We start from the raw sequence: 27,155 nt of genomic DNA on the forward strand, positions 1-27,155 counted from the left end.
GGCAGGGCTCTAATAGAGGTGCCCACCACCTGGTTTGCCTGGGTTACTAACAGCACCTGGGGCTAGTAGAATTGAACCTTAGTTGCCTTCTAGTGCCGCCAGCTGTCTGCTCAGCTGGGGCATTCACACAGCACAGAGCCACAGCCTGCTGCAGCCAATGGAAGTCCTCTTCATGCCAGGGGGCTTTGGCTCAGGGCCTGAGAGACAGGGTGAACTGCAGGTTCAATTCTGCCTGATGCCACATGGGCTCACATACTAAGGGGTGGGCATGGCCCCAGGGATTACTATGGCGGCTTTATGCCATTCTTGCATCTCCAGGATTTGGAGCTGGTCTAGGGCTGGTGGCCCTCTGGGTGTACAACAGAGCAGCCCCTGCTGGGGGCTTCCTTCCAGCTGCCAGTGAGCTCCAGCTTCAGCCCTTTCCTCTCCAGCAGCGGTTACCTATGTCAGTCCTGCCCCACCCCCGAACTGATAGATCCCCCGGGGACGGGGGGCATTACTTGGTCTGTTTATATTGCCAGGGTGGCTCAGCAGCCAGGGCCAGACTCTGATGCCCACTCCGGGTCACACACACATTTATTGCTAATCCTTCTGTCTCTATGGATCTCCCTGAAGGAAGAACTCCTTCAGCTCATCTGGGACCTGTGGAGAAAAGGGGCTGAGTGAGACACTGATGAGATGATTCTCCCAGCCCTCCCATTCCGGCAGCACAAGCCTCTGTCCGTTACCTTGTCCTTGTGTTCCATGAGCAGTTTGTACATGGAGCAGGCTTTGGAGATCAGCTCATCTGCATCCAGGTCTATGATGTTCCCACAGACCTACGGGAGGAAAGGAGACCAGAGACACCACCAACCAGGGTGGAGCAAATAGGGGGCAGGAGGCTGCTCCCCCAGTGGCCGTTAGCTGTATGTGGAGTGCCTTTTCAAGCCAATAGGTATCACCGAAGCTGGCACCATCACCCCCCAACCCTGCCACTGCTCAAAACCTGGCTCTCCTGCCTGCTGAATGTTCTAACCAGGGCAGGGGGTATCTGATGTGGTAGCTAGGACTGGGTGACTCAGCTCCCAGGAGCTACCTGTATCTTCATCCAAGTGTGAACACTATGCATTTTTGACATTTGCTTCACTTTTTTATTCTCACGTTTCCCATTCTTTATTTCATCCCCTCCTTCTACTTCCCACCAGGGATTACAATCATAGCAATGCAGTGCTGAAAGGGACCTTGAGGGGACATCTAGTCCAACCCCCTGCATTAAGACAGGACCAGGTAAACCTAGATCATCCCTGACAGGGCTTGGGAATCTCCTGAGAGATTCTGCTCTGATACGATATACAGCAATCTCCTCTCCACTCTGCCCTGCAGATCTTTGGCGCATTCTACGATGGGGAGAGGTGACCTGGTCCCATGGAGGCTAAGGCCTAAGGAGTAGAGCTGAGTAGGAAACAGTTTTCCTGTCCTGTGAAAAATTTTGAAATTAAAAAAAAAATCTCATCCCGCATCACGATGAACCAGAGAGACAGAGGCCCACCCCAGAATAGTCCAGGGGCTATTCCCCAGGGATGTGACAGACTGCAGTTTCAGTCCCTGCTCTGCTGGATTGGGAGCAGGAATGTGACCGTAAGTGTCCCAAGTGAGTGCTCTGATCACTAGGCTATTGATTGGTCTGAAGTGGGTCATTTGCTCCCTGTGGTTTTGACCAGAAATCCCATCCTGGACCTGAGAAACCTTCCCACCGAATGTCCAGTGGAAACTGGCCCTTTCGTGCAAATGTTTCAGTTTAGAAAACTCAGCATTTTTGTATGAAAAACCTGGGGCTCTGTCATTGACTGTGGGGTGACCTTGGGCAAGTCCCTGTCCCTCTGTTTCACCTCCTGGCCCTTGCCTGTTTAGATTGTTGGGCAGGGAGTGTCTCTTATTGTGCCTAGCACAACAGGACCCCAATCTCTAGTGGTCCTACTGTAATATTAATAAAAAGTAATGCACATTCAACAGGACATGCCGGTCACTGAAGATGCTTGGAGAGACAATGAGTTCAGGACAGTCTGGAGGAGGTTTAGACAACCATCCATGTTCATGGGTGCTGAACTGAACCACTTCATCTTTTAGACCATCTGTAAATTTTAAGGGTGCCAAATGCAAAACTAGAGGGGGGTCAAGAGAAGTGGCAATCATGAAAAGGTTATATCAGGGAATCTTAGAAATGAGAGGCAGGAAAGAGCTATTAGGTGTTGGAATACCTACTATTTCCCATAGGAGGCTACTCCACAGCCTCACAGATCTAACTGTCAGGAGAGTCGCTCTGACGTTTTCCATTGCTGGCTTTTATCTGATGATTACTCCTCTTTATTCCTCTTTTGATCATCCAAACAAGCCTTTTCCTTTATTGGTATTTCATATCTTTAAATACTGAACACAGCCATCACTCCTGTCCCTCCCCCACACTTCCTTCAGGGAACCTATCCTATATTACACATGCAAACCTACATTAAAAGACCATGAAGACTGCAAAGTCAAGTACTCAAATATTAGGATGGGCCAGAATTAAGGTTTCTGGGCACCCTTAATTGGGCTCCCCTTGCATGTATGTATTATGATACAGTCTTTAATTATATGATCACATACTATCTTTTCCACAGGACCCCTGCCTCTTTTAGTAGGAGCTCCCCGCCCCCCTCCCCCACCAGATTTCAAGTCCTAGTCCCAAAGCAGGAGGGGAGAGGAGGGAAGAGCTTCCAAAAATGGTTGTGAGAATTTTTAACATGGGCAAAACAACGTATCTTTCCCTAATCTTGTTATCAGAAATGTCTGAATTGCTTTTGCTGAAACTTTCCAAAAATAATCAGCCTGAGGCTGACACCTAGCATGGGAAATTTCAGCCAGAATAGTTACAGTTTGGCAAACGTATGAGCAAGTGTAAACATGGCCATATAAAAGAAAGTGTTGGAGAACTTTAACTCCAGGCAGCACTACTAGCTCTGCCTATAATAAATCTTTCCTCATAAATCCTCTTGAAGAATTAATTTGCTGCATTAGGAAGGAACCAGGGATGTAGATTCTTAATTCCCTTTTTTGACTTGAAAATTGCCCCTTTGTCCTTCCCCATCCATTCTCAGAGATTATAGCTTGAAAAATTGAAATGGGACCTCTTCACAAAGGTCAGGCTAGGAATCAGATCTGATGCCACGCTTCCTTCAAGTTCTGCATATCAGGAATGGACCAAGTTGTAGACTTTGGATCTGGCTCCTGGTTTGAATATCCCCAAAGCTCAGGGGGTTTAGGATTCTGAGTTCATATTTGGGCTCATGTCCACTAAAAACACTGAACTCACATTTGAGAAAAGTGCCACTTGACTACTTTGGAGAATGGCAACCAGGACAGGCAGAGCTCATGCTGTGGAAGTGCATGCTTCCCTCAGTGTTCCCTACCAATATGTCCTATCCCTGAGCGGGGAGGCCCACCTCAGCAGGTGAGTGTGTCCTTTCAATCACATTCATTGTTTGCCTCTGCCAACAAGGGGGCTGTAGTGAGGCGATGTGGCTCCCCGCCGCCCCAGAGGGGGAAGAGCCCATCCAGAGGCCAGAGTGGGCGGAGCTAGGGAGCTCTGAGCCTGCCCCTCAGAGGGTCAGGCAGCGACCCAGAAGTATAAAAGCTCGCCCTCACAGCTCAGTCAGGCCCCAGCCGCCGGAGAGACCAGATGTCTCCAGCCTAGCTCGTGGCTGGGAAGACCCCACGGCCCAAGGCTGCCGCCAGGACTGGCCGGGCCTGCCCTGTGCCCACTATCCGGAGGAGCTGCCGGACCTGTCGATCAATCCCTGCCCTGACGAACCCATGATCCTGGATCCCCCAGAGGCCGACACCAGGACCCAGGTAGGCCCCGAGGGGGAGTGTGGAAGTAGCCCGGGGGCAGCCGACCCCTGTCTGGCTGCAGCACTGCCAAAGCCTATGTCAATGTGTTGCGGCCAGGATCCCCACTGACAGCAGCGGGTCTTCTGCTGCTGCTAGGGCCCCAGGCTGGGACGCAGTGGAGTGGGAGGTCCTGCATCCTCCCTGCCACCCAACCCGTGGGTGGCAGTCTCCCCCTCTCCCAGGCCTTTTGAGGCTTGGGCCTACTATTGTTGCTCAGCCCTGACTGAGGGCCTGAGCTCCTGACTCAGTGTTTGTTGCCCCGCCTGGACCTAGGGCTGGGCTAAATACTCCTGCTGGTTGCTCAGCCCTGACTGAGGGCCTGAGCCCCTGACGTAGCATTGGTGCCCCGCCCTGAGCCAGGGTCGGGCTTACTGTGTCTTCCAGGACCGCAAGGGCTGCCGAGGGAGACCCTGCAGCCGGACGAAGTACCCAAGCACCAGTGTGTAGTGAGCCGGTGTGGCTCCCCGCCACCCCGGAGAGGGTCGAGCCCCGGCAAACCCTTGTACAGGGGCCGATCCATACCAAGCAGAAAGGTATGTCAGGTGATGTAGCTAGCTGTCCACTGGGACCTGGCCTGAGACCCATCAACTTATCTCACTCAGGGCACCAAACAGCAGCCTGATGGCAACAACCCTCTATTGCTATTGAGAAGGGCTGGAATTGAACCCCTCTCCTAGAGGGGTGATGCAGTGCATCCCATTCCCCCCTCATCTATTGATTTCCTGGGGGGCGGGGAGCTGTGTTACACACCAGGCTCCCTGCTGGCTGGCTCACCATTAAAATGTCATCTCCACCCATATTTTCGCGGAGGATTTGGTCTCTGACACTCTGCAGCATAGTGTACGCCACGATCACTTGGAAATTTCTGCAGGGCATCCCCATCAGGAATACCTTGGAAGAAACAGACCATGGGCCAGAATCAGTGAAAAACATCAGAGGTGATTCCCATGCTCCACCCAAACCCAGCGGAATCTGAACCTTTTATTTCAGGAACCAAACATGAGGAACTAGCAGCCTATAGCACCTTTTATGCTGGAGGATCCCAAAGCTTTTCATAGACTATATCTTTGAGATCACTGAATCATCTGCCATTCAAATGCAACCACCTGTGTGGTGGAACAAGGCAGCTATTTCAGAGCATGCAGCAACACTACACAAATAATAGGGGAAATGGAGAAACAGTTGCTGCACATGAAATTACAGGAGCAATTTTAGGGAGGGTTGAGCTTGTGGTTTAGGCACATGAATGCAACTGAGAAGAGCTGGCTTCAATTCCCACCTCTGCCACAGATTCCCTTATCCTCTTTGACCTCAGCTTCCCACCTGAGTGTAAAGCAGGGATCAATTTAGAGGATATGTTCTTAGGGGGTAGGTACCGTCTCCTGCTATATGTACAGCACCTAGCAAAATAGGGCCCTGATCTTGGCCGACAACACTGGAGCTAATGCTACTCCTCTTGCAAAATACGTAGTAGGGGCTCTTTATCAAAAACAAGTGCCTAGGCCCTTGGCTTGACATCTCAGCCAAAACATGGCACCTGCAACAGCACAGAGCCCCTTGACTTGCTGGGTCCATACAGACTCCACTATATTAAGCAAGTGCAAATTAACCATATACCAATATTGGTCGTTCATCTTTCAATGAACTCATCCACTTGGTCTGAGCTGCATATGCTGCTGGGTGAACTGATTCTAGGTTTTGCTCAAGGGCAAAGTAACTTTTGATATCTTTTTGGAGACTCACTTAGCCAAATAATCTCACTCCCAGCATTGTCTGCACAGGGTGTTCAGACACCATCCTCCCCATCCCAGACAGAATTTCCCCTTCCATGGCACAGCCCTGAGACCTCAGCAGGAAGGGCGAGCATGGAGAGAGAGCTCTGTGCAAATACCAATTGAGATATGAAAACCACCGGGGAGAGGGCCGGAAAATGAGAACACTAAGTGAGTGGTTTGGTTTGGTAGGGCAAGAATCCTATTGCTGCAGCAATCCTCCCTTAGCCTTGGAACTTGGACACACACACAGGGCTTTGGATAGCTACTGGGGTAAAGGCGGTAGGCAAATTCTCAGCTGGTATAAATCAGCAGTTACTGATTTCAATGAGGCAGCATTGTCCAGTGTGTAGAGCACTGGGCTAGAACTCAGGAGATCTGGATACTAACCCTGGCTAACCTGTGGTGAGACTTGGACAAGTCTCTGTGCCTCAGTTTCCCCATTTAAGGTAATGATCCTTGCCTCATTTGTGAGCAGCTTTAAGAGCTATTGATTAAGAGCACTAGATGTTGTCATCTTTCAAGCTGAGGGGAATTACATGAGTGAAGACTGCCAGTGGGCAAACCACAAGAAAGTCTCACAGATTCAGAGGCTCACTCAAAATATCTGAACCTCTCTGTACAGCCCTGCAAATCTGCAGACATTCACTTCATCTTCGCAGATAGTGGAATGGATGCAAATACAACCGTGCAGGGCTCTACTCACCAGTGGTGCCTAGCCCGCGGCGTCCGACTCAGGCAGCCTGTGGGGCGTGGCACGCTCAGGCTGGCGGCAGCAGCCAGTGCCTGGGGCTGAGCGGCAGGTTGGAGTCAGGATTGCCCAGCACCCGCTCGCTGCGACACTTCCTGTCCAGCAGCTTGGGCTCCTCAGGTAGCGCCAGCATCCCCACCATGGCCCAGCCCGGCAGCTCTGGCCGCGCTCCTGGGCCGCAGGGCCCGCCCACGGCCATGGGGATTGGAGTGGGTGGGGCCCCACCCCTCCACCCCGCTGTGATGCAACACCCACTGCTGCTGCCGTGTGCCATCGCTCACGAACCCCTGGGGAGCAGCACATGATGTGCCACCCCTTCCCCCCGGCCACCCCCTCTGCACCGCCCCTTCTTAGGGTTGCCAACTTTCTAATTTCACAAAAACGAACTTCCTTGCCATGCCCCTTCCCCGCGGGCCCGGCCCCCTTTCCTCCAGCCCCCCTCCCTCCATCACTCACTCTCCCCCACCCTGTGGGGTGCAGGCTCCAAGAGGGGGCTCAGGGCTGGAGCAGGGAGTTAGGGTATCTGGGAGGGAGTTTGGGTGCAGGAGGGGGCTCATGGCTGGGGCAGGTGGTTGGGGTGCGGGCTACTGGGAGGGTATTTGGGTGCAGGAGGGTGTTCTGACCTGGGAATGGGGGTTGGGGTGCAGGTGGGGGTGTGGGGTCTGGGAAGGAGTTAGGGTGCAGGAGGGGGTTCCAACCTGGGGTAGGGGATTCGGGGTACAGGCTCCAGCCAGGCGACGTTTACCTGAGGCAGCTCCTGGTCAGTGGTACAGCAGGGCTAAGGCAGGCTCCCTGCCTGCCCTGGCTCCTCGCTGCTCCCAGAAGCAGCAGGCATGTCTGGCTCTTAGGTGCAGGGGTGGCCAGGCGGCTCTACCCGGTGTGCACTGTCCGCGCCCGCAGGCACTGCCCCCCCAGCTCCCATTGGCCACAGTTCCCTGGGGCAGCGCACAGAGCTTCCCTGATTACACCTGCACCAAGGGGCCACAGGGAAATGCAGCGCGGCGCCGGGTAGGCAGGGAGCCTGCCTTAGCCCCGCTGTGCCGCCGACCGGACTTTTAGTGGCCTGGTCAGCAGTGCTGACCAGAGCCACCAGGGTCCCTTTTTGACCGGGCGTTCCGGTCAAAAACCAGATGCCTGGCAACCCTACCCTTCTCTTCAAGACCCCACCCCCACACTACTCCTTATCCCCAGTCACCACCATCGTGCTGCCTCTTCCCTGCAAGACCCTGCCCCCCCCGCCCCTCCCTCCCATCGCTAGACCTTGTGAGTCAGCTTGCTGCTGTGGGTGTGGATGCAAATACAGGTAAAAGTCAGCTAGCGGATTGCGGATCTGATCGCGGGCAAAAACTGAATCTTTTCAACCAAAACCCAAAATATTTCAATTTGGAAATGCTGCTGCCGATGCCTCATGGAAGCTGTAATTGAGCTGCCTCATTCTCTCAGTGTCAAAAATCACCATCAACATTCCTAGATCTTATCTAAGTGCTTTTCATCAGCATGTCTCAAAGTGCTTTACAAATGAGGGCAATATCCTTACCCCATTTTAAAGATGGGGAAACTGAGGCACAGGGCGGGGCTGTGATTTACCCAAGGTCACCAAGCAGGCTAGTGAAAAAGCCTAAAATAGAACCCAGGACTCCAAAGTCAAAGTCCACAGTTTCTATAGGCCAGGCTTCCTAGGCAGACTTCATCTCCCATGATGCATCACAGCCTCCCCTCTTGAAGAGGAAAAGTAGTGCATAATGGGAATCCCTGGATGGTGCATTGTGAGAGATGTAGACCCATAGAGGTCCTAGAGAAGAATGGGTACAAGAGGCAATAGAACTACAACTCCCATGAGACACTAGGACAGTATTACCAAATCAAACTGCTCTAGGAATTGTTTTGGGGAAGCTCTCTGGGTGGAGGTCAGTCTGGATTATTGCAATGGTCCATTCTGGCCTTGGAATCTATGAAATATTTCAGCTTTCAGGAGATTGGTTTTTCAAGAATAACAAACAAACAAAAATAATCAAAATTTCCCAAGGAAAGCAGCCACTTCTCATGAAGATTTTTTTTCTGTAAAAAAAAAAAAAAAAATCCATCAAAAAACAATTTAGAGGGAACATTTGTGACCAGCCTTAGTTTTCAGTCCCACTCTGGAGTGGGCCATGTCATCAGTCCTCAATCACAGAAATGATGCAAGGGGTGATTAGTTCATTACCCTGGAGTCACATCCACTCTGGCAAGTCACTCAGGCAGCTTCTCTGGCTGAGAATCTTTGCCCTCTGTAGGGGGAAAGGAAAGTCACAAATGCCAGGTATCCATCATGCCTCCAGGCGCCAGGAAAGCCAGAGAATGGCAGAAAGCTCTCACCTCCCACAGTCTCCAGACATCATCAAAGGATTTGAAGACTTGCTGGAAGAAGAGGCAAAACCAGGGGAACAGTGACTGCACAACTCTGCTCTTCCCTTCTGGAGGATGAGAAAAGCAAACTCAGGTCAGGGACTGAGACACACCTTACCATCCAGCTTGTGCAGGTATAAGTCAGAGAGTCTCACACTAGGGCACTCTTCTCAGTTGCTTTGTTTGCTGCACTACATGTTGGGTTGCCACCTTTAAAAGTTGGTTCTCCAGAGCAAACATCCTGTTGCAACGCCTCGACATTGCATCACCATGTTGCCAGCTCTCATTGTCATCAGGCAATGCAGCATCAGCATGTAGTGACATTGTCACAGAATGGGATGCTGTTACATTGCTGCGCAATGTCAAGGCATTGTCATGGCAACTCCATGCTATGTCATAACAAGAGGATGTTACACAGGCCCCAAAAGATGCCGAGACTCTGACGACCCATCCCCATGACATGTAGAACGTGAGTCAATATTGGAACTGTCCCATGGAAACTGGGATGTATTGGCAACCCCAGTCATTCTCAAGCCTTCTAGTTAAACCCATGTAATGTCCCTGGAAGTGGCATGGAGATAGAGTGTAGGACCTGGAGGGGAAGGAAGAGCTTGGATTTTCCACCAAGGTGACATCAGTAGAGGAAGCCAGGTCTGGCCTTTCTAGTCTGAGGAAAGGACAGCTCAGTGCAGGAAAGGAGCCTTAAAAGAGAAATTCCTGTCAGGGATGGTCTTGGTTTACTTGGTCCTGCCACAGCACAGGGGGCTGGACTTGATGACTTTGCATGGTTCCTTCCATCCCCACAGCTTGGTGATTCTATGAAATGCGAGAGGACCACTCCCTCTACCCATCCTTGTGAAATTCACAAGATTGTGGTAGAGAAAGACAGGTAAAGTGGATGGGGAGGGTTGAGATTCCTGCTCCAATGCCAGGAAATCCAGGATGTGGGACCTCTGCTCAGGGCCTCAGCCTCCATGCACATGAGATGTGGCAGAACTAGGCGAAACCTGTGCAAACGCTTCCTTTGTTTTGCTTCCAACGCCTGGAAATTACACCACCTGAGCTCCAGTAGCATTTGCTTTGTGGTTCTCTGGGTAGAGAAGGAGAGTAGCAGAACTTACCCAAGTGCTTTGCAAAGATGGGATCCATAAATGCAATCACGGCTTTCAGCATAATCAGATTTTTCCCGACCCCAATGTTCACGACACAACTGTGCTCCTGGAAGAGACAATTCAGGAAGGCTTGGAGGACAGGAAGAGAACAGATGGCCCAGCTTGGCTACAACCTCCTGTTAAATCCATGAAGCCAAATTCATCCTTCCCATAATTCCATTGGCCTTACCCCAGGAATGGATCTGGCCAGGGTTTACACTACCAAGATCTATGTGAAACAAGCCCCTGCATGAGTCACCAACTCGGTTTCAACCTGGGACCTCCTGAATTGTAGTATAGATTGCTACTGCTTAAGCAAAAGGTACACTCCCAGTAGCTGGTAGCAGCAGTAGGATGTTACCCTCTGGCGGACCAGTCATTAGACACAAACTCCGTGCACACTGTTGCTTATGTTTCTCTGTTTCTGTAAGCATGCACTATTATGTCTAGAGTTAAACATACATTAGATATAACCTCTGCTTGCATGGTGCTCACAGACACCTGGCTTGCGTGGTGTCCAAGGTGGTCTGTCTTTCTGAGACAGCCAGGGGGCGCTGCCTTTGGCTTGCCAACTTGGAGAGGTGCAATGCCCTGAGAAGCATGGTGGGAAGTCATGGTGAGGACAGCGTCTTACTGGATATTTGTTTGCAGCTTTCCTGGGCTGGCTTTATCCAACAAGGTGCCAATCTACAAAACCAAGGAGCCTCTTTGCTTCAGTTCTGGTAAGTTTGGCCTATTGGGTTAGTAGGAGCTAGGAAACAGTTGATTCCCTCCCACCCTTCATTCTGAATGACGGGGATGTTTTGCCAAATTGCTGTTCAAGGTCTTCTGATGTTGCAACTACCTCTCCAACTATCCAGCTTCCACCAGCAGCCTGGGCATCTCCTGCAGGGCTGGCTCAGCGTGGCTTGGTAGGTGGGACATGGGTCAAGTCACGCCATTTGTCATACAGGGGGTGGCGCAGGGTGGCTAGGAGGAAAAGTTGAGTTGGGTGACTTATCACTGGGGATGAGAGGGCGGGCTTGCAAACCAGGAGGGGGCAGACTGGCCCTCTTCTCTCTGGGGTGTCTGCCATAGCTGGGTGTGGATGGTCAGGTCAGGCAGATTGCCTCCAGGAAGCGTTGCTGCAGGCTGGTCAACTGGATGGCTCAGTGAGGGCACAAAGCCAGGGCCCTACAAACCCTCTGACCTACTGTTTTCTGGAGGAAGAATTGAAACAGCCAGTAGACCTCATGTTCCTTCTCCACCAGCAACTGGAATAGCAGGAGCATCTCGTGGAACCCTTGCTGGTACTCTGCCAGGAGAGAGAACACACAGACACACACCCACGCGTACAGATAGACATATGTGCAAACAAACTACTGCAGCAGTCCAGAAACATGCTACGAAACAGCATGTCCCTGGGGATTAGGTTAATATGCTCATGGAAGCTCTCCTCCCACTCGATAACAGGGATTTGTGGGCGGAGCTCACCAAGACAATGAAAGTCCCCACCCTCTTAAGTGAGGGAGGGGCAACAAATTCCAGAAATGAACAGATCAGAGGGGAATGAAGCACAGGCATGGGGTGCAGGTCACAGGGTCTAACTCAGGGGCTCACTGCCCTGTGGAAGAGTCACATGGGCAGTAGTGGAGATCAAAGTCCTTTGTTTATCCATAGCTTGGGCAGTGCCATTGCTAGCCCCTCCCCTACTCCACCCCTGGGTCGCAACTCTAACTGGGAGGGGTCACCACTAGTGGGGACAGGGGAATTCAGTTCCAGTGACCCACGTGAGCCTTGGCCTCTTTGTGAGACAGTCTGCATGAGTGCACAATGCACAGTTCCCTAACACCCTGGGGGATTTGCCCTTGCACAGAACGCAGATTGTGGGAGCTTAGTTGGTCACTGGGGGTCAGGGACCGCACAGGCAGGGTTGGGGGAGGGTTTAACTGTGTTCTGTTTTACCAGGTCCTTGTAATGTGCCCATCACTATGGTGTCTGGGCATGTTCCAGGAGTGCATTCTGTGGCATGGTTGGCATGTCACCATTTGGTTTGGGAGAGGAGGGATTTTGGCCATACTTGAATAGGAAACCTGAAAGTGATACAAACATGTCCCTTTCACTACCACCCAGCCCCCTAGTCACCCTAATTCCCATGATCCATCACTGTATCCCAGTCACCTCACTGCCCATGATTTTCCTGGCCCAATCACCACCTCCTATTCTTCTACATGTGGTTTTCCCCCTGCCATTCTGCATACCCCTTGCCTGTCCTGCCGTCTCGCTCAGTGGAAAGCACCTGCACATCCCTCTTTCAGAAATGAGCTTCAGTAGGGTGACCATATTTCCCAAAGAGAAAATGGGACACCCCCAGCAGCTCACCAGAGGCCCCCCCCCCATGCTATTGCCAGTTGCTGGAACCCTGCCCCCCTCCTCCCCCATGCCATGTCCATCCCTGGAACCCTGACGGGGGGGGGAGAGCAGTCCCCGCAGGAGGCTGTTGCCTGTTGCTGGAACCCTACGGGGGGGCCACACATGCTGGAATTCTGGAACCTGCTTCCTCCCCCCAGCCCTGCCTCCCCCCTGCAGGGGGCTGATATCTCCACTTGCCCCCTCAGCACCGTACCCCACTTTTGTGACAAAAGAGGGCATTTGACCATTTTGCTCTTGCCAACTGATCAAGTCAGCAAGAGGAAACAGGACAAATGCCCACCTTTTGGAAAAAAAGTTGGGATGGCCGGGACAGGGCTTAAAAAAGGGACTGTCCCAGCCAAAATGGGACGTATGATCACTGTAAGCCTCAGAGACATGATAAGAATCCTTTGCCGATGCCCAGGTGTGCCGCTGCCCCAGCACTCACCAGCCTCCGTGTTGCATACGTAACTTAGCAGAAGGATCTTCTCCAGCTGTTTCTTGTCCACTATGGCGTAGCCTTGTGCGTCTCGGAGGTACAGTCTCTGCAGGTCAGAGTCTGTTGTGGGAGAAACAGCCATGTTTCCCTTATGGAGGCAGAAGCCCGGAGCAGACTGCATCGCTGGCTCAGATCATGCAACCCTCCTGAGGTGAAGGGGAGCTTACAGATTCCTTATTTCCTACTTGTTTGCTAGCTGCAGAACTATCCAAGGAAATGCATGTGATATTATGACTGGACATACTGAGACAGGTTCTTTGCCTGGCTCTGTTCCCTTTGCACTGATCTGGGTGTGGGATCTGGCCCAATCTCTACTGCCGAGGATTTCCCTGGCTGGAGGGAGTCTACAGTGGGCATACAGCTGGCATAGCTGGCTTCTGGTCCACCCTCTCCTTCTGGCTCGGGTTAAGAGGGCATATCAAAGGCAGACAGGGGCATGCTCAGGGAGGGAAGGGGAGGGGATGTGTCCAGATCACATTATGCTCTGGCTATCATCAGCTGGCTGACAGTCCTCGAAAGACTAATGCTAGCCTGGAGTGCTTTATCCTGCGCCAGGATTGTGCAGAGAATAAGGGAGCCATAACCAGCTCCCCCTCCATACTGCACTGAGTGGAAAATTAATACAATGCAGAATCTGGCCCCTGCAATGCTCTTACTGTATGTGACTGGCCTGTGCAGAGACCCCGGGGATGGGTATATTAGAAATGCCTATGATAGACAGAATGGATGTTGTGGTAAAACAGCTGTGGCGAGGTGAGCAGTATGAAAGGGCTCTGAGCTCAGAATCTCAAAGCTGCTGATAGGTGGCAGGGTATTCTAGGTCCACAATCAGTCCCAGCATGCTGGAAGTGCTACATCTTCAATGTGAATGTTGGATTTCAGTAGGCTGCGGTACTGCGTGTACCTCTGTGGGCTTATAACCCCTTAGTAGCAGGAAATAAAGAGAAGAGAAATTCTGCTCAAATAGGCAAACTCTTTGCTAGGTGAAATCCAAATCTCAAAATGTACTGCTGAGGGAAGAATACATTGGTCAAGTACCTGGATGTGGCAGCACCAGCTGCTGCTAAACTACACTTCTACAGCTGCTAATAACTCACCAAATGGCAGATAACGTGTGTTACTTTAAATCAGTGTTCTGCATCCAGAATTACTGGCTGTGGGTCTTTCTGATTGGGTGCAAGTGGCCCAGGGGGAGTGGCAAAGTAGGACCTTGGAATGTTGGGAAACACAACTTTCTCTGAGCCAAGTTGAACAAGGGAGCTGCACTGGAACCACGACTGAACTTGGAGGAGACAATTGTTGGTATCCACTATTTAAGTGCGTACCTGTTTACATAGAGGCAAAATGTGATTTCTTTTACACTCAGTTGGAGTCAAGGTGATAAAAACACATTCTGCTGAATGCATGACAGTTCTCAATGCTTTGCTGTTGAATTGGGAGGGCGTATCTAGTGAAGTCCCACAGTCCTGGGTTTGATATTATTCAATATGTTCATTAATGACTTGGATTATGGAGTGGAGAATGTGACGTTGCACCCCATAAAACTTTATAGAAATATGCTTATGAGTATAAATATGACATAACTGAAATATGTTTTATGCTAGATATCATGTAACATATCTTTGGAAAGGTTATGATCTACTGAATATATTCATACTATTTGTATGCATGTATCATTTTTATATCTGAAGTTATGAGCATTGGCTGTATGCTTGTATTTAAAGTGTTTGCTGTAGGAAGCACATAAGGCAGATTTGGTCAACATAGTGTGAAGGGGCTATTCAAGTAATTGGGAATACTTAACTAACAATGGACTTTGGGAGATGCCAATCCACATCTGAGATTTCCTGGGAATGTTCAAACTAACATAGAATCTTAGAATCATAGAATATCAGGGTTGGAAGGGACCTCAGGAGGTCATCTAGTCCAACCCCCTGCTCAAAGCAGGACCAATTCCCAACTAAATCATCCCAGCCAGGGCTTTGTCAAGCCAGGCCTTAAAAACCTCCAAGGAAGGAGATTCCACCACCTCCCTAGGTAAAGCATTCCAGTGCTTCACCACCCTCCTAGTGAAATAATGTTTCCTAATATCCAACCTAGATCTCCCCCACTGCAACTTGAGACCATTGCTCCTTGTTCTGTCATCTGCCACCACTGAGAACAGCCGAGCTCCATCCTCTTTGGAACCCCCCCTCAGGTAGTTGAAAGCAGCTATCAAATCCCCCCTCATTCTTCTCTTCTGGAGACTAAACAATCCCAGTTCTCTCAGCCTCTCCTCACAAGTCATGTGCTCCAGACCCCTAATAATTTTTGTTGCCCTCCGCTGGACTCTTTCCAATATTTCCACATCCTTCTTGTAGTGTGGGGCCCAAAACTGGACACAGTACTCCAGATGAGGCCTCACCAATGTCGCATAAAGGGGAATGATCACGTCCCTCAATCTGCTGGCAATGCCCCTACTTATACAGCCCAAAATGCCATTAGCCTTCTTGGCAACAAGAGCACACTGTTGACTCATATCCAGCTTCTCGTCCACTGTGACCCCTAGGTCCTTTTCTGCAGAACTGCTACCTAGCCATTCGGTCCCTAGTCTGTAGCAGTGCATAGGATTCTTCCATCCTAAGTGCAGGACTCTGCACTTGTCCTTGTTGAACCTCATCAGGTTTCTTTTGGCCCAATCCTCCAATTTGTCTAGGTCCCTCTGTATCTGATCCCTACCCTCCAGCGTATCTACCACGCCTCCCAGTTTAATGTCATCTGCAAACTTGCTGAGAGTGTAGTCCACACCATCCTCCAGATCATTAATAAAGATATTAAACAAAACCGGCCCCAGGACTGACCCTTGGGGCACTCCGCTTGAAACCAGCTGCCAACTAGACATGGAGCCATTGATCACTACCCGTTGAGCCCAACGATCTAGCCAGCTTTCTATCCACCTTACAGTCCATTCATTCAGCCCATACTTCTTTAACATGTAAACAATGGCGTCAGCCTGCAAAAAGCTGAATCATTCATAGAAATGTGACTTGCCCAGGTGGCTAGAGACCCCATCTTGCGGCTGTGATGTTACACAGAGAAAGACTATATAAGGCCCTAGAAACCCCTCCATTTTGTCTTCAGCTGGCTCAGAAGATAGCCTCTCCACCCCAAAGAGATGCCTGAAAGAAACTGGAACAAAAGACAGTAACTACGGGGGTGTGAGTGATTGCTGAACCCAGACTAGGAAGGAGTCTAGTTTGTGAAAGAAGTTTATTGGAATGTCTCTGGGGGTGAGATTTACCTGCATTTAGTTTCCTACTGTATTAGGCTTAGACTTACGTGTTTTTGTTTTATTTTTATTGGTGATTTACTTTGTTCTGTCTGTTATTACTTGGAACCACTTAAATGCTACTTTTTATATTTAATAAAATCACGTTTTGCTTATTAATTAAACCAGAGCAAGTATTAATACCTGGGGGAGCAAACAGCTGTGCATATCTCTCTATCAGTGTTATAGAGGGTGGACAATTTATGAGTTTACCCTGTATAAGCTTTATACAGAGTAAAATGGATTTATTTGGGGTTTGGATCCCATTGGGAACTGGGTATCTGGGTGCTAGAGACTGGAGCACTTCTTAAGCTGTTTTCAGTTAAGCCTGCAGCTTTTGGGAGACGTGGTTCAGATGTGGCTCTGTGTTTGCAGCAGGCTAGCATGTCTGGCTCAACAAGACAGGGTACTGAAGTCCCAAGCTGGCAGGGAAAATGGGCTCAGAGGTAGTCCCAGCACATCAGGTGGCAGTCCCAAGGGGGTTTCTGTGACCCAACCCGTCACAGAAAGTATGCTTATAAAATCTGCAGATGACGCAAAGCTGGGAGAGGTTGCAAGTACCATGGAGGAAGGATTAGAATTCAAAACTACCTTGACAAATTAGATTATTGGTCTGAAATAAACAAGGTGAAATTCAATAAAGACAAGTGCAAACTACTTCACTTAGGAAGGAAAAATCAAATGCATAACTATACAAGGGGAATAATTGTCTAGGTGGTAGTACTGCTGAAAAGGGTCTGGGGGTTATAGTGAATCACAAATGGAATGTGAATCAATAGTGTGATGCACTTGTGAAAAAGGCTCATATCATTCTGGGGTGTATTAACAGGAGTGTTGTATATAAGGCACGGGAGGTAACTGTCCCGATCTGCTCAGCACTGGTGAAGCCTCAGCTCACCAAACTTTAGGAAAGATGTGAATAAACTGGCAAGAGTCCACAGGAGAGCAACAAAAATGATAAAAGGTTTTGAAAACCTGACTTCTGAGGAAAGGTTAAAAAAACCCTGGTCATGTTTAGTCTTGAGAAAAGAAGGCTGAGGAGGACCTAATAACAGTGTGCAAAGATGTTAAGGGTTGTTGTAAAGAGGATGGGGATCAATTGTTCTCCATGACAAGAGCAATGGGTTTAATCTGCAGCAAGGAAGATTTAGGTTAGATATTAGGAAAACCTTTCTAACTGTAAGGGGAGTTAAGCTCTGGAACAGGCTTCTAAGGGAGGTTGTGGAATCCCTGTCATTGGAGGTTTTAAGAACAGGTTGGACAAAAATCTGGGGATGGTCTAGGTTTACTTGGTCCTGCCTCAGTGTAGGGGGCTGCACTAGATGACCTCTCATTGTTCCTTCCAATGCATTTCTATGACTCTGATTTTTCTAAGGCTCTCCACCAGGATGGAGAATCAATTGCTTCTAAAGTATCCACCCAGTTCTGCCTCGGTGCTAAGGCTCCTTCCTGTCTCAGCTGGTTGATTTATGCAAGTTACAAATCAGTGTAACATTAAGTTTGCAGTATCGTTTAATATTCCTTTTGTTGTACAACTGGGAGAAGACTAAATGGGAATCTGAATATAATAATGCTAATCACTTTTGTAGTTCCTTTCATCCACAAGCAATTGACCCCGAGGGGATTTCCAGACTCCTAGTCTCTCTCTTACTACATCTCTATCTAGTATCTTTTTTTACTGGGTCACTTGACCCATCTCTGAAATGCTGATGGCTCCAGGCAAAGATGTGGAATTCATTAGCTCAAGCAATCAAATACTGCAGTTCAGGACTAGAAGAATGCCACAAAGTGGAACTGCAGGGCGGGAGTTTAGGTAAGCAGCGATGTAATTACTTGAGTTGGAATTTGGCCAGGACACCAGGGTTAACACTCCTGCTCTTCCCAATAGCATCATGGGACTGTTAATGACTAGCAGTGATCAGGACCTTGGTTTTACATCTCATTTGAAAGGCAGTGCTTCTGGCAGTACAGTGCCCCCTCGAACAGTGTCAGGGCGGTGGTCCAAATCATTAATGACACAGAAAGAACAGTGATACCTAGTGAATCATAACAATAATATTCCTGACTGCACCTGGAGGTCTGCCTCCAGATAAAGTTACGTCCAATACTGCTTAACAGATGAGATGGAAAATGATCACATGCCAAGCTAAGCTGATCTCTCCTGAGTAACGCTTGTGCTCAGGTAGAAGAATGAAATCAAACTACAGGTGTTCTTAGACTTCTGAAAGGCAAACAGATCACAGTACTTGAGCCATTTGAGTCAGAATCTCCAGTGAAGGGTGATCACTGGAGCTTAGGGAGATCCATGTGACAAGGGGCTAGCGACCTGGCAAATCACATTGACTCATCTATCTGCTCTCCCCCCCCCCCCGCTCCTCTACCCCTGAAAACACCCAATTCAACCCCTGTGACAACTTACTGATGAAGCTGCGGACCTGCATGAAGTCCCTGTGCTCTGTCTCCAGTAACGGTTGGATCTTGTCATACATGTTGCACAAGGCCTCGTAACTTTTCCTGAAAGAATGCGGGAGGTAGCTATTGAGAACACGCTGCAAGAATTGAGCATAACGTCATAAGGGATTGGTAAGAGTTTTGCACCATCAGAACCTGGTGAATGAAGATTCACAGTAAATGAAGGAAATCAGGGGGGTAGGAAAGAGGCAGTTGATCTGTTTTATTTAGAAATTGTCCCCAGTTCTGCAACTAGGTTGCAAAAAATGAATAATTTTATCAAGATTTTAATTTTGGTTGTCTAGCTAATATTGCAATGAACTGGCATGTGCGTGCATACCACTACCCTCTGTAAACCTGTCCAACTTCACATTGGTAATGCTGACAGCCTTGTGTGGGTCATTGGCAGTGGAGATGGAATGCGGGACCTCTGGATCTTAATATATGAGCCCTAAATCCTGAGCTAAAAGAGCTGTCTCTTCTAGACACTGCTGTGGCAGGCTCATCAATCTCCAGCTGACCTAGCCACCACAAGAGGAGAACAGAATGCATAGTTTACACATCCTAAGTCCTATACTGCTAACAACTGATAGAGATTCTCCATTAGCTCAAGAGCTAAAAGGCTGTGTTTTAGGAGCAGGAAGATCTGGGGCCTTATGCTCAGCTAGTATCTAGCAGAATAGTGTCCTGAAAGTCAGTCTTTTAGATTGTAGACTGCAGGTCAGGAACTGTCTCTCTTCTACATTTGTACAGCACCCAATACAAAGGGGTGATAGCACTATATAAATATTTACTATTACACTGATAACAAAGTGGCTGCTGGACTCTCTCCCAGCTGTCACTGTGAAGTTCTTAGGTGCTCTGGCGTGCACCCTAGTAACCTGAGTGGAAGGCCAGGCTTCTCCATGTAGCAGTTACAGTTTGGCAGGGAAAAGGGAAGGCTCCAGAAAATGTTTCAAAATAGAAATTCTAAAGGTAACTGCAGCATGCAGGGGTGTTAGACCCAAAGCCGGGTCACCATAGGAAGACAAGCCACTAGCCCCTCCCCACCTTATTCTAATCACACCTCCTGCTGGGGAGCCATCTTCAATGGTAACTGCCCCCACCCTTTCAGAGTGGCACTCTGTCCACCCCACTCGTGGCTGGTCACACATGCAGCAGAGGTCCTGGGTTTGCTCCCTGCTATTGCTGACCCAGTCACAGCGTGGAAATCCAGGTGTCTCTTCCACTCATTTATTGTTATTCTTCTGCCATGGGTAATAACTCCCTCCCCACCCTCATTTCCCTTGGCAGAGCTCACCTGCAGTTCCATGAAGCAATAGCAACACTTTAGCCCTACGCTCTGCTTGCACATTTAGGCTTTTCCCTCTGGTTTCTTCCAAGGCAAGTGCTAATGACCAGAGGATTCTGGAAACAAACTGAGATGCAAAGCAGCTGACAGCTGGAGGTCATCTGGGGAGCAACTTGTGATGTCAGTAGGGATTTCAGGGACAGACTGCTGCAGGATCTGACCCCTAAGGCTTGAGCTCAGATATGTTCACATTCCCACTGAGGCACAGTTGCTGCACCTGTTTCCACCCAGTCCATGTCTGACCTCTACAAAGTAATGGTCCTGAGTGCATGGAAAGGTGCAAAATCCACCATGCAACTGCAATGGAGCCACTGAGCCTGTTATTAAAACAGTTAGAACCTACATCTCATTTATGCTAAGGCCATTCTATACCACTCAGCTTCAAGGGGACAGAAAGGGCTCTCAGAACATTCCCTCCTCAGCCAGTGCAAAGCTGGCATAGGGGCTGTGCCAGGCCATAGCATAGCGGGTGGCTCAGGGACATAGTTCGAATGCTCGGTACTACAGCTGGTCTGTTTTCCAAGGACCATAGGAGGCCCATGGGAAACAGAGTGTAAGTTGGAGCAGCCCTGAGGCTGGAAGGGAAGAAACCAAAAGAGAAGCTCAGCACAGTTGCTGTGGGATCACACCCTTGGGGCTGGTACCTGTGGACAATGAGGGTCCTGACTTTTGTCACCAGATTAAGAACCTGTTTTAATTAAATCTGTTCTACCGCATTCAAAGCTGACATAAGCGTGGCCCATCAGTATCTGCAAAGCCACCACCTTACCCTGTTAAATCCCTCCGTGGAACCCACCCATGATGCTTAGCCTTCATCGGGGTGCACTGGGTTGGCAAGTGGCAAGCTGGGACAGATGGGTTTCTGCTCAATTGTGATATCTCTTTCTCCCAACCCATTCAACCTGGAGTGTCTGTCTCGTCTCCCTGTGGTGCCCTCTCTGACATGTGGACTGTGAGCTCTCTTCTTTGCTTCCTGTCTGCAGAGCTCCCAGCACAATGGGGCCTTGATCCTTGGCCGGGGTTCACAGATTCTACCATAATCTGCATCATCATCATCAAATCTTCAGGGATGCCTGTGAAACCACCGGCTTCACCTGTGTACCTTCTGGAGCCCGATATAGAAGGACACTGCAAACAGATAGATCCATACCTCCTCATGCTGTCAATAGTCAGCCTCTCGTCATGCGAACTCCTCCAGGAGTAGTAGCCAGTGAGAAACTTCCATGCCTCTGATCTCACTGCTGGATCCAGACCCTGAAAGGGATGGCAAGGTGAATACAGGGGGCTTTTATTGGCACAAAGGGCAGTTGGGCACCCACTTCCCAGGGAAAGTTCTGCGGCCTCAAACCTCTGAATATTTCCTTAGTCCTCATGTCTTGGTGTTTGGCCATAAAGTGAGATGGTCACCATTTTTGGGTCAAAACGTTTTTTGGATGGAAAACAGCTTTTTGATGAAAACAGAGTTTTAGCAAAAATTTGAATTTGATTTTGGCCTGATTTTTTATTTTTTTTTTAAAAAAACCTTTTAATTTTAATGGGGGGGAGGGAGAAGAATGAGGTAAACAACTTTGGTATACAAGCAAAAATCTTGGGTAAGTTGTTACTGATCGTTCTTACTGAAAATGGTGTTGTAAAACTCAAAAGTTTCTTGGCTTTTACTCTCAGTTCTTTCATCAACAAAACTGAAACATTTTCATAGGAAATTTCAAAACAAATATTTTTAAAATTTCCCATGACAAATAATTGGCATTTTCCAATTGGCTCTAACCATAACTAGGGCTGTCAAGCGATTGAAAAACTTAATTGCGATTAATCACGATTAAAACAATTAATCACGATTATTTGCACTGTTTAATTGCACTGTTAAACAATAATAGAATACAATTTATTTAAATATTTTTGGATGTTTTCTACATTTTCAAATATATTGATTTCTATTACAACACAGAATACAAAGTGTACAATGCTCACTTTATATTTATTTTTTATTTCAAATATTTGCACTGAAAAAATAAAAGAAATAGTATTTTTCAGTTCACTTAATACAAGTATGGTAGTGCAATCTCTTTATCATGAAAGTTTCACTTAAAAAATGTAGAATTATGTACAAAAAATAATTGCATTCAAAAATAAAACAATGTAAAACTTTAGAGCCTACAATTCCACTCAGTCCTACTTCAGCCAATCGCTCAGACAAAGAAGTTTGGCTACAATTTGCAGGAGATAATGCTGCCCGCTTTTTGTTTCCAATGTCACCTGAAAGTGAGAATAGGCATTCACATGGCACTGTTGTAACCGGCGTCGCAAGATATTTACGTGCCAGATGCCATAAAGATTCATATGTCCCTCCATTCCAGAGGACATGCGTCCATGCTGATGACAGGTTCTGCTTGATAATGATCCAAAGCAGAGCGGACCGACACATATTCATTTTCATCATCTGAGTCAGATGCCAGAAGGCTGATTTTCATTTTTAGTGGTTTGGGTTCTGTAGTTTCTACATTGGCAGGGCCGGCTCCAGTGTTTTTGCCGCCCCAAGCGGCAGAAAAAAAAAAAAGCCGCGATTGGCGGCACTTTGGCGGCAGCTCAACCGCCGCTGCTTCATTCTTCAGCGGCAATTCGGTGGCAGGTCCTTCCCTCCGAGAGGGACTGAGGGACCCGCTGCCGAATTACCGCCGAAGAACCAGACGTGCCACCCCTTTCCGTTGGCCGCCCCAAGCACCTGCATGCTGTGCTGGTGCCTGGAGCCGGCCCTGTGCATTGGAGTGTTGCTCTTTTAACTCTTCTGAAAGCATGCTCCACACCTTGTCTCTCTCAGATTTTGGACGGCACTTCAGATTCTTAAACCTTGGGTTGAGTGCTGTAGCTATTTTTAGAAATCTCACATTGGAACCTTCTTTGCAGTTTGTCAAATCTGCTGTGAAAGTGTTCTTAAAATCAACATATGCTGGGTCATCATCCGAGACTACAATAACATGAAATATATGGCAGAATGCAGGTAAAACAGAACAGGAGACATACAATTATTCCCCAAGGAGTTCAGTCACAAATTTAATTAATGTGTTATTTTTTTAACGAGCATCTTTAGCATGGACTCATGTCCTCTGGAATGGTGGCTGAAGCATGAAGGGGCATACGAATATTTAGCATATCTGGCATTAAAGACCTTGCAACACTGGTTGCAAAAGTGCCATGTGAACACCTGTTTTCACTTTCAGGTGACATTGTAAATCAGAAGCAGGCAGCATTATCTCCTGTGAATGTAACCAAACTTGTTTGTCTTAGCGACTGGCTGAAAAAGAAGTAGGACTGAGTAGGACTAGGCTCTGAAGTTTTACATTGTTTTGTTTTTGAGTGCAGCTATGTAACAAAAAAATCTACTTTTGTAAGTTACACTTTCACAATAAAGAGATCGCACTACAGTACTTGTATGAGGTGAATTTAAAAATACTATTTCTTTTGTTTATCATTTTTACAGTGCAAATATTTGTAATAAAAATAATAATATAAAGTGAGCAGTGTATTCTTTGTATTCTGTGTTGTAATAGAAATCAATATATTTGAAAATGTAGAAAAACATCCAAAAATATTTAATAAAAAAAATAGAATACCAATTGAAATTTAACAGTGTGATTAATTGCGATTAATTTTTTTAATCACAATTAATTTTTTTGAGTTAATTGCATGAGTTAACTGTGATTACTTGACAGACCTAGCCATAACCCTTCTCTGGGCACAGCATAGCCAGAAGCTCAGAGCACTGCAATGGTGATTTTTGAGTCACAAGGTGAAATCTTGCAGCACAGGCACAAGGAGAACAAAATGCAAAATATGCAGATATCAGATTTTGTGCAAGTTAACCGAGGTCAGTGGAGTTTGCAAGGGAAGATAGTGTCTGCAGGAGCCAGCACAAGAGCTAACTACCTGCATTTAAGGCTGAGCACTAAGATTTCTCACTACTGGCAAAGCCGAAGGGGAACTAGGACATTGTCACAGTTCTCTGAAAAGGTGCCAGGTTGTCCGGAGTCAGCTCAGGTTTCCATGGCTGCTTTGATGAAAATTAAAAGCTTTTTTTACTGGTTTTAAAAAAAACAGGTTATTTTGTGATAAAATATGTTCTCTCTCACTGGGCAAAAGTGAGTCATTTGTAAACAAACTCCAAAATACAAAAGCCAAATAAGCATAATGACTGTATTGGAGTGGGCCAGAAATTCCTGTGTTTTACTGGGAAGCCAGTGAAAAATTAATATTTTTCACAGTGATTTTTTTGTCTAGTGATGCACAAACTTGAAACGATCAACGACATTTCTTCTAAAAAATGCTTGGATTCCAAATCGTCATAGCAACCTCAGCATGTGGTACTTCTAAAGTCTGATGGCCAGCGGAGGTCACCAACCCTACAGATGGATTAGCTGTCCTGAAATGAGCCTTAATCTTCTCTTAATCCCTGTATGGAGTTTGGCATTGCTGAAATAACACCAGATCCTTCCTTGTGAAGGAGCAGGTTCATGCCTCCCCCTGGAGAATGCTCCTCACCTAGGGAGAAGTGTGGCTGGCACAGAGCCAGTGTAGCTGCTCCTACATCATTCTTCCCTGCACCAGCTGCAGAGGCTGTGGCCTGGGGAAAAGGTGTGTGGAAGGGGCATTGCACTGGCAGCAGACTGCTCTCGCTTACACTGGTGGAAGGGTCCAGCCTGGCACCAGTATGGCCTCAGGATTGTGGGAGGATACAGGAGTTTTGACGCCACCTTTGTGCCCAGCCTGAGTGCTTCTTTGCTGCAGCTGGAGACCCTGCCTCAGGGCACACGATGCCCACCCTGCATAGCCCTCCCTGCTGACTGTCACATTTAAGAGCAGACCCTGCTCACCCTGTCCAGGATGTTGGATGAAATAAAATCCCGAGATTTCACCAGGTGGCCACTCTCATCAAAATACCCTTCCCACTCGGCCTTGTCGATAGGCATCTTCTTCATCCCCTGGAGACAGAAAGAGAGCTCAGAATTAACTCAAATCAAGAATTAGGTGAGCACAGGGGGCCCATTTGGCCTTAAAAATCTCTGAAAGCTAGGGAGATATCGACTCCAGGTCCCTCCTGCTGTGGATGTTAAAAACTCAGGGAAAATTCCAGAATTGGTGCCCAGCATCCTGTTTAAATTCCCTCTTAGGGATTGCACTGTGCTTACCTAATTCCCTGTGCACTTCAGCTGGAAAGTTATTATCCTTCATGTCCTGGCCTAAATTGCTATGTACTGTTGCTCTGTGCTGTTAAACAGCTGCTATGTTTCACCCCAGAGATGGCTGCACTTTAGTAGCGGGTAAAGTGATTGTAAAGCTTGTCTCATCAAGAATTTATAAAATCTTCTGACTGCCTTTGGGATGAGAATCTGTTACAGCCTGCAGCTACATAGCCTTAGCTCCAACTTTAATCATTTATGCTTTTAGTTCTGGAGGTCCCTGGTTCAATCCCCAACATGTTGGCTTTAAGCTCATGCTTTGAGATCAAGAGGTATGGGGTTCCATATAGAGAATATTAGTGACAGAAATACATTCTATCTCAATTCTTCCATGGTTCCCCTTATAATAGGTTTGTGATCTCTATTTTCAAGACAGGAAACTAACGCATAGAGAGTCCAAATATCTTGACGATACAGGAACTCGAGGGCAAAGCAAGCAGTTCTTTGTCTCAGGCTGAGACAAATATTGTTCTGGAGGAAGCCCCTTGCCTTTATGTGCCTTTATTAAACTATCTTTAGTAGAGGCACCATGGCTGGTTTTCTGGGGCTTGCTCCAACTGCCACTGAGGTCAAAGGGAATCTTTCCATTAATCTTCCTGGGCTGTGGATCTATACTCTGGGATGGAAGTCCACTTGAATAGGGGAGGATGCACTTACCAGCAGAGATGAGAGAGATTTGATTAGTGAGACGCTCACATGTGGGGAGATGGTTTCCATAGCCCTTTCCACCTGCCCTTGGCAATTCCCACCAGAGCCCTGCAAGACAGGTGGGCATATGAAACCAAACCAAACAAGTTGGGGGTTTCGTAGCGCCTTTTTTTAAGTGTTTTTTTTTTTTACAGGTTGTCCTGTCTCTGCCCACTCCAAGAGTACTGTAGAGGTGGTGCTTCCTGTCTCAAGAGCAGAAAGAGACTGAGCTGGTTGCTGATAGTTGCCACGATGTCATAGGGATATGAGGTGACTCATCACAAAGGGTTTGTGAGTATGGATCCCTACAAAGGACATTCTATAACAGCTTGTCAAGGCTGATTCCCCACTCTGGCACATGGAGTGCAGAAGGGGGGCCCCCGCAAGGATTTTAAAAATTAATACTGTCCACTCCAGGCTTGTATTAAACTCCCAAGGTTACAGCTTCTCTCTGACCTTGGATGGGTAGATGCTGTCACCACCCAAGTGCAGAAAACGCCTTTGAAACCAGAAAGGCGCACTTGGGAATTCCTTCCTGTGGGGTACCCTCAAGCCCTTTCACACCCCCTCCGGGGAAGAGCTGAGAAAAAAAACAAAGAAAATTAGCTGGTGGCAACAGCTGAATAAACAACATATGCACAAACCTCTTAGGACACCAAAAATCCAATACTGTTCTTAGGTCCATCAATGGCTATTAGCCAGGATGGGCAGGAATGGTGTCCCTAGCCTCTGTTTTTCAGAAGCTGGGAATGAGCAACAGGGGATGGATCACTTATAGATTCATAGATTCATAGATTCTAGGACTGGAAGGGACCTCGAGAGGTCATCGAGTCCAGTCCCCTGCCCGCATGGCAGGACCAAATACTGTCTAGACCATCCCTGATAGGCATTTATCTAACCTACTCTTAAATATCTCCAGAGATGGAGATTCCACACCCTCCCTAGGCAATTTATTCCAGTGTTTAACCACCCTGACAGTTAGGAACTTTTTCCTAATGTCCAACCTAGACCTCCCTTGCTGCAGTTTAAGCCCATTGCTTCTTGTTCTATCCTCAGAGGCTAAGGTGAACAAGTTTTCTCCCTCCTCCTTATGACACCCTTTTAGATACCTGAAAACTGCTATCATGTCCCCTCTCAGTCTTCTCTTTTCCAAACTAAACAAACCCAATTCTTTCAGCCTTCCTTCATAGGTCATGTTCTCAAGACCTTTAATCATTCTTGTTGCTCTTCTCTGGACCCTTTCCAATTTCTCCACATCTTTCTTGAAATG

The 27,155-nt window shown here is 47.9% G+C and overlaps 1 protein-coding gene across 1 annotated transcript; it reads right to left on the minus strand.

The window, feature by feature from the left end:
* Positions 1-597: 597 nt before the first annotated feature.
* TBC1D21 (TBC1 domain family member 21) lies at positions 598-25,915 on the minus strand. Its single transcript, XM_024215143.1, has 11 exons — positions 25,856-25,915; positions 24,833-24,940; positions 21,115-21,218; positions 18,582-18,676; positions 12,805-12,915; positions 11,159-11,259; positions 9,936-10,032; positions 8,785-8,882; positions 4,681-4,797; positions 729-818; positions 598-642 (listed from the first exon to the last, which is right to left on the minus strand). Exons 1-11 carry the CDS (start codon positions 25,913-25,915, stop codon positions 598-600), a joined length of 1,026 nt encoding a protein of 341 aa, XP_024070911.1.
* Positions 25,916-27,155: the final 1,240 nt, after the last annotated feature.

Source organism: Terrapene carolina, unplaced genomic scaffold (assembly GCF_002925995.2).
Source record: "Terrapene carolina triunguis isolate 2854851 unplaced genomic scaffold, T_m_triunguis-2.0 Scaffold67, whole genome shotgun sequence".
Lineage (NCBI taxonomy): Eukaryota > Metazoa > Chordata > Testudines > Emydidae > Terrapene > Terrapene triunguis.